Genomic DNA, 8,254 nt, shown 5'->3' with positions numbered 1-8,254 from the left:
CTCTCTGATAATTGATTTCAGAGGGAGTTAGGCACTTAAATACCTTTATAACTCATCAGATTTCCAACTCTTCTTCTCCCCCCCGCCCCATACACCTAAATCCAGTTTCAGGGGTGCTAAGCACAAGCAGCACCCCTTTACTTCAACTGGAGTTGAGAGTGCTCAGCACTTCAACAACAAAAATATCACCGCCACACAGGCCCCAAGTTGTTTCAGAAGGCATTTGTCCTCAGTGACCACTAAGTCCATGGCAAGTCTGAAGCTTTTAAAGATCACCCCTTATCTGAATTATCTATGAAGAGTTCCTGATCTCTTCCATCCACTGTTAAGAATGCATTGCACAGAGTATAAATCTAGGAGAGGTAATCAAGTGGAGGCAACTGAAGGGGAAGCATGGGCTTCTTTTGCAATCCTTCTAGAAAAAGGCAGCTAAATAGACGTTCAAGTTAGTTGTCTGGAATCTTGTATTCAACTGACCTTTGATCATTTAACTCTCCAGCGTCATTCAAGTGAACATTAAAATATTCTGAAGTTTTTAAAACAAAACAAAAAAGACAAAAAGGCAGATTTGCAAAACACCAAAGATATATTTACATCCACATGTAATAACATACTCAACTAAAGTGAAATACAGTATAAATTAAATGAGTAATGTGTGTCTACTGCTTGACAACTTAAGGTTTCAACAATTTTTAAAAAAAATCAGACAAAATGGAATGAAATAAATATAACAAAACAAAATCAACAACTTGTACCTCTATACATGCACTGTTCTCTCCAAAGAAACATAAAAACCAGTAGTATCCCAATAGTTAATACTGATGGGCAAAAGTGTATTTTGAAGTACAGGGTTGTAACTCCATGAAATGGGCAAATCTTTGAGTACATTGTTTTCTAATCCATTCCCAAGAGATTTGGGAAGAGGCCAAAAAATAAAAACTTGAAAAAAAAGTGTACCAGCATGAAAAAGATTCTTTTAAAGACAGATTTGGCAATTAAGATTTTTTTCTTAATGCAGCCCTGTGGAATTTTTAATTACATATCCCCTTAAGATGTATAAAGACAGTTACAGCATGCATTCTATAAGACTCATTGAAAGATCAGACAAAAATAGATTAGCCATCTTCCAAGTGAATTCATCTTCAAAAAAATAAGCTATAAAAGTGCAAAACTAGGAAAACAATCTAGATTATGTACATATGGCTCAGCTTATGAACAGGAAAAAAGTAAATAGTGTACAATTTCCTGATACACAGCACTTCATTACATTGCCAGTTTACAGAGACATTAAAATTAGATTCCATTTAAATTACAGGAACTAGCCATACAACTAGAATGTCTCAAGTTGCATAATGAAAACAAGAATTTCTATGCTTGGCTATTTTACAATTGCAATATGAGGGGCAAAGAGCAAAATGAACAGTGCAAAAAAAATTTTTTTTAAACTAAAATATATGGAAGTCAAAACTAGATACAGAAGAATCAAGTTTCAATTACAGGCTTTATGTAGAAACAAAAGTCAAAATATGCAACAGCTCAACTGGCTGATATCTGGCCATCCTCCTTTAAATTTAATTGCATGTGCGTTAGAAAAAACTCGCTGTCTTCATAAAAATACAAGAAACAAAGTTCTCCCATAGCAGACTGTTCCTTAGTATACTTCCAACACTCCAGTTTGTAATTAAGATGCTAGAGGGATATCAAGCAGCTTCTGAGCACAGTCAAGTAGGCCAAACCATGATAAGCCACATCCCCTTAAGAAAACTTTGTAGTTCCCTATGTTTTTATTGTAAGCCTGTTACATATTTGTTATTTTTGAGTCTGGACAAAATGATGCAGAAATAAAGATACTATGTTGTTCCTAAGTGAAAGAGTATTACATTTGGTAAAAACTTAAACACTTGAAGTATTCAAATATTTCCTGTTTGTCCCATGAGTCCTCTGTACATTCTGCTATTAGAGTTTAACTGTTGGTGGTGATGTTCATCTACGAGACTATGAACTTAACATAAGGAGAGAATTCTGACTGTCCCAGGAACACTATGAAAGATCCTGCACAGGATGGTGACAAGAACTGCTTCTCTCTCTTGCTTTTTAAAGATAAGATGCTGGAAACATCAATTCAACAGAAGCAAAGTTTGCTTCAACAAATTATGGTCCTAGTATGTGCAAGATTGAACAGCCAACAGTTAGCACCTTAGCTAGGATGATCACAATACTTCTAAACTGAACAATTTAATGTCATAGTTTTTAAATAACTTTCAAATGAACTAACAGTTCTAGCAGAAAAATGCAATATGAGAAACTGCCACCTCTATGAAAAAGGAACAGTATTTAAATCAACATGCTTAGATATTTACAGAGTTTACCTGAGGTGCAAGGATTATATACTATTTCAAACAGGATCTCTTTTCAGCAGTGCTCAAGTATGTAAAAATATAATTCCTACCTAATATTTGGTCAATTAATTCTAAAGAAAAATATTATTCAAGACCAACATTGAGATACACATTCTCCACACCTTTATAACCCAACTGTTCAGACTACATTTTTTTATGGCTATTTGGTACAAACGTTAACAGAACCAATATTATAAAACTGTAGTGTTTTTATATACAGTACAATCACAGCTTAGTTCAGTAGCTTTCACCATTCATTTCTCTCAAGGGATGAACTGCAAGTAATAACTCCATAAAATATGCATTTGCGTCCTCAGACCTAGAACAAACCAAAAATAGTTGTGCTATAAACTGTAATAAAATCAAACACAGCTAGAGAAAGATCTTTAAATATTAAAATTGAAATTATATATACACACACATTCTTTAATAAGCATATTTAGACAATGTTTTCATATGAAGTGTGGCATCTATTTGGTAGACTAAATTGTCAATTAAAGCAGCTTTTCAAGACACTCAAACCATGAATAGAAATAGAAGGAGGAAATAAAGTTAGAGACAGACAGATATCCAAGCTGGGGGGAGGTGGGGAAACTTGACTGGGAGGCATTTAGCAAAAAGTCAGATGAGACTAGGGTGACTAGATGTTCCGATTTTTATAGGGACAGTCCTGATTTTTGGGTTTTTCTTATATAGGCTCCTATTACCCCCCACCCCGTTCCGATTTTTCACATTTGTTGTCTGGTCACCCTAGACGAGGCCCAAGGAACAGTGCTATAGCAAAACAATCTAACATGCTGTAGATATAAAAGCTTTGCTTTATGTACTAGAAAGGTGATAGTTCAGATCTGTGGAGCACGTAGAACTATATGTAAATTATTGCACAGGTCTGGACACTTCAGCATTCAAGCAGCATCTACCTGAACTGGAAGGAATTTTAGAAAGAGGAACAAAAGCGGTTAGAGAGACTAGAGAGAATGAATACATAAATCAGGAGTAAAAACCAGATACAGAACTGTTTATGTATAGTCTTTTCTAGGGTGTTCATCAGCTGAGCATTTGAACACATCAAAAACAGTTACCTTATCCGAAACAGCGAGAGGGAAGAACTACCCTGGATTATAGTGATTTGAGACAAAGGTGGATTATGTGACTTGACCAAGATTACACAGAAGCCTCAACTCCAGAGTTACAGCTGACTGCCTTGACTACAAGACCCCCCCCTGCCTCTCTTGGAGAAACAAAACGACTAATAGGATTGTACAACTCCAAGCACATAATACATGAAGTGTCAGTGTCAAGGAGCTGAACATCAGGAAGTGTTTCCTGAAGAATGATGCACAGGATGCCATGCAATCTCTACCCAGAAAAATAGTTAAAGTTTGACTCAAGCTGTGGCAATTTAGTTATTTTACACCATCTTGTGAATATTAAAAAATGCAGTGCAATGAACAATCCCATACTGGCAGGGACGTTTGTCTGACATGATAGCTTAGATACCAAGTTTAGAGATCAAGTTTTCATAAGTGCATGAATCCTAGCTAATGCCAGCTGCCTCCTCATTTGTAATTAAAAAAACTACAAGGAGAATTGACAAACTTACATTTTAACTTTGAGTAGATCCTTCCCTTGAACACTTAGACTGATATTGTAACCCTTTAATCTAGTTTAATAGATTTAATTTAAATATTGTTAATGCTCCCATTTGTTTTGGAAAACAAGCCCCTCCACATTTATTATCAAAGGTAAAGGTTCTAAACCAAGTCATTTGGACTTTTCAAAATACAATCCTAAACACTAACAGTGATATTTAGTTCATTTTTCATAGTAAAGGGGACTTTTATTCTTCTCACTGACCTAATTCACACTTTTTTTCATAACTTCTAATAATTCCATGCACCAATATATTTGATGCCAGATTTAACAAATATGAAAAGTAAAACCAATTAACAGGATTGTTTACCATTTCTTGAAGTAAATAATCAAGTTTTCTTGTCATTTGGTCGAAAACGTGCATTGCCAATAAAACTCTCATAACTTCGCTTTTGTAGCATGCTGTTAGATAAGTGTTGGTATGACACCGGCCTTTTTCCTGATAAAGTAAATTTTAAGAGGCATTAACAAGATTAGTTGGAAAATAAGGCTCATCATACAATTTACTCAATACCCTTTTCATTTGCAAGTGAAGTGATTTTACAGTGCCTTTCACCCAATGATTCAAAAGTGCTTTACACAAACAACTTATGTACATACGCTTTGCCACTGAAGTTCAGACAGCAATCAAACCAATGCACAGCACAATAAAGACATACTGCAGAAGAACAATCCTAAAAAAGTGGAATGGAATTTTAGGCATCTAAGAAAAAAAAATAAAAGCTTCAAATATTAGGGCCTTATATGAAACATCACTCCCATATACAGATAAAGGTTCCATCAGCCTTTCATTCTAATTAAGGTTTTCCTCTTACACAGATCAGCAACATGTAAGCACCATGTAATGCAGTCTGTACACTTTTTCAAAAGTTTTTTTATTTACTAAAAGATCAGTGTACTAGTCAAAGTGAATACTTCCAATGAACTAGAATCCACATTGCCTTATGTCTATCACAATAACTTTTATTGGACTTGCATTGTAACCTATTTTACAGACACGTTCAATTTAATTTATTTTAAAACTGAACAAGTCATCTGTCTAAATGCAGTGGTGCTAGGTACAGGATTTCTACCTCCTCTATGTGATTCATACGCATCACTTTCAAATAGAAGTTTTTGATAATTTAATATGCCATGGTAACAGGTTGCATTTCAAGTTTAAAGTTTCTTTTCAATGTGGTAAGTGTACAGAAAGTTTATACTTTTGTTTGTTTGTTTTAAATCTTTGTATGTAATGCTGTTACCAAGGCAGTATTGTGCTTATTGATTTAATTACTAAAAGGATCACTTAAGATTTCTAAATACAGGTTTAAATCAATGCTTGGTCATATTAAATCTTATTAGCTTGTGTCTAAAACATTGCATAAAACTTAGAAAAAGGTCACATCTGCTTCAAGAACCAGTACTCCATTAGGATACAACAGCTCAACTACTGTCTATATTCCATGAAAGCCTTAAATGCACTGTGAAAAAAACCAGTAAGGCTTTAGTTAAATTAAAATGGCAAAGAAATTAATATTTCAACATAATCTACAAAATTGCTGGAATGTGCCTAAGCAATTGTTTTCAATTTTCAACCTCGGCCAGATCAATCAGCCAACAGGTTACCCTTGATAGAGTGTTGCCACTGCAAAGGATGACTAATTTGAGAGTAACACAAACTGAATGGTTTCAGAATGTTTGTCTCTTCAGGGCAATGCAAACTGGCACAGTTTATGAGCAGTGAACATGGTTTAATTAAGTTTGCCAAGTGGAACATATTCTCATGACAATTTGATCCAGCATTTAACGTGATATAACATGTTCATAGGACCTAAATAATGTTTACACAAGACAACACAGGCCATAAAAAGGGGTTTATCATCATGTTTTAGATCAGGGGTCTCAAACATGCGGCCCGCGGGCCGCATGCGGCCCGCGGAGCTCTTCCCTGCGGCCCGCGGAGCTCCCCAGGGGAGCTCCGCAGGGGCCCCCAAGAGAAAAGCGGAGGCTCCCGCCTCCGCCCCTCTCCTGGAGCCTCGGCGCATAGAGCGCCGAGTCTCCGTCCGAGCGCCTGAGCCCCGCCCCGATCCGAGCCGCGTGGGGAGGGGGCGGGGCTGGGAGCTCTGGGCTGAGCGCTGCGCTCGGCGTGGAGCTCACAGCCCCGCCCCCTCACCACGCGGCTCTGAGCGGGACCGCCGGAGACGCGCTCGGGTAAGGGGGGGGGGGAAGCGGGACCCGCCGGGGCCGGGGGTGGGGGAGGGAAGCGGGACCCGCCGGGGCCGGGCTGGGGGGGGGGGGGGGGGGGAAGGGAAGCGCTCAGGGCTGGGGCAGAGGATTAGGGTGCGGGGGGATGAGGGGTTCATGATGTGGGGGCGCTCAGGGCTGGGGCAGAGGATTAGGGTGTGGGGGGATGAGGGCTCTGGCTGGGGCTGAGGATTAGGGTGCAGGGTCCTAGTGCCTGCCCTCCGCCAGTACTGGCAAGGCAGGCTTCCCTTACCCTGAGCCTCTCCAACCCCAAACCCTCAGCCCCAGCCAGAGCCCTCATTCCCCCCGCACCCTAATCCTCAGCCCCAGCCCTGAGCACCCCCACATCATGAACCCCTCATCCCCCTGCACCCTAATCCTCAGCCCCAGCCAGAGCCCTCATCCCCCCACACCCTAATCCTCTGCCCCAGCCCTGAGCGCCCCCACATCATGAACCCCTCATCCCCCCCGCACCCTAATCCTCTGCCCCAGCCCTGAGCGCCCCCACATCATGAACCCCTCATCCCCCCGCACCCTAATCCTCTGCCCCAGCCCTGAGCGCCCCCACATCATGAACCCCTCATCCACAGCCCTCACCCCACACTCCAAACCTCTTCCCTAGCCCTGAGCCCCCTCGCATCATGAACCCCTCATCCACAGCCCTCACCCCACAGCCCAACCCTCTTCCCTAGCCCTGAGCCCCCTCGCATCATGAACCCCTCATCCACAGCCCTCACCCCACAGCCCAACCCTCTTCCCTAGCCCTGAGCCCCCTCGCATCATGAACCCCTCATCCACAGCCCTCACCCCACAGCCCAACCCTCTTCCCTAGCCCTGAGCCCCCTCGCATCATGAACCCCTCATCCACAGTCCTCACCCCACAGCCCAACCCTCTTCCCTAGCCCTGAGCCCCCTCCTGCATCATGTACCCCTCGCCCTCAGCCCCACAGCCCTCACCCCTGCACTCCCTCCTATCCCCAAACTCCGTCCCAAAGCCTGCACCCCCACCCCCTGCCGCAGCCTGGAGCCTGCATCGAGCACAGAGCCTGCATCCAGACCCCCTCCCCCACCCAAACTCCCTCCCAGAGCCTTAGGCAGTAAATCTAAGTGCGTGTTTTGTCCTTTGAGTGAGGTGCATTACTGAGTGTATATATTTATTAAAACTGCGCGCGCTTAGGGGAGGAGGTGGAGAAGAGACAGGGCAGGGGCGGGGCCTCATGGAAGGGGTGGATTGGGGGTGGGGCCAGGGGCAGCAAGGGGGCGTGTCAGTGATGCGGCCCTCGGGCCAATGCACTAGTCCTCATGCGGCCCTCGGGGTCATTTGAGTTTGAGACCCCTGTTTTAGATGATCATCAGGGAGAAATAAGGGTACCAGAACTTGCAGCTGTACACCTGCAACTATTTGCATATGCTGTCTTATAAAACATATCCCTTAAGGGATTGCTAGTTGTTACTACTTTTAGTTATACCTACATACTTATAATGGGTAAGAAAGTTTCTCTGTAACTTATACCACGGAAGAAAAACAGACTACTTTTCAATCTCCAGCCTGTCCCCATTAAGTGTCTAATACTAAGCACAATTTGCCTGTTCCTTCTTCCCAACTCCCCCCGCCTTCCCCTCACACAAAAAACAAATCCATCTGAATTTACTCGTGTATAGGGCAACATCAAGAGGATTATCTTAGAGTTGGAGGATAATGTGACACGTCAATGAGATGACAGTTTGCAAGAAGTTTAATTATTTTTGAAGGTCATCTCAAAAAATGTATTGGCCTAGAAAGTCTATCTTTGGTTTCTACCTACTTCTAAGGCCTTCTTCAATGTAGTATCTAATTGAGGCCATGTATGGGGAAAAACGGTTGTTTAGATGACTAAGAAGTGGAAACTGCAGAACTTATTTGAAGTTAAAATTATCATCTGCAAGCTATAGACCTCACTGCCTACAGGTGCAGACAGCTGCACCTGTAGGACTGT

General features: G+C 41.6%; 1 protein-coding gene across 2 annotated transcripts in view; it reads right to left on the bottom strand.

Moving 5' to 3' along the window:
- Positions 1-567: 567 nt before the first annotated feature.
- The window catches only part of ZNF217 (zinc finger protein 217), a 38,483-nt gene continuing 30,796 nt past the window's right edge, over positions 568-8,254 (bottom strand). For both annotated transcript variants that reach the window (XM_044985120.1, XM_044985119.1), the window contains exons 5-6: positions 4,363-4,491; positions 568-2,718 (exon numbers count right to left, since the gene is read on the bottom strand). In XM_044985120.1, the coding sequence (XP_044841055.1) occupies positions 4,382-4,491 (110 nt within the window). In that variant the 3' untranslated portion in view covers positions 568-2,718; positions 4,363-4,381. The remainder of the gene's footprint in view (positions 2,719-4,362; positions 4,492-8,254) is intronic.

This window comes from Mauremys mutica, chromosome 13 (assembly GCF_020497125.1).
Source record: "Mauremys mutica isolate MM-2020 ecotype Southern chromosome 13, ASM2049712v1, whole genome shotgun sequence".
NCBI classification, from domain to species: domain Eukaryota; kingdom Metazoa; phylum Chordata; order Testudines; family Geoemydidae; genus Mauremys; species Mauremys mutica.
This window is presented reverse-complemented; position numbering and strand designations above follow the sequence as displayed.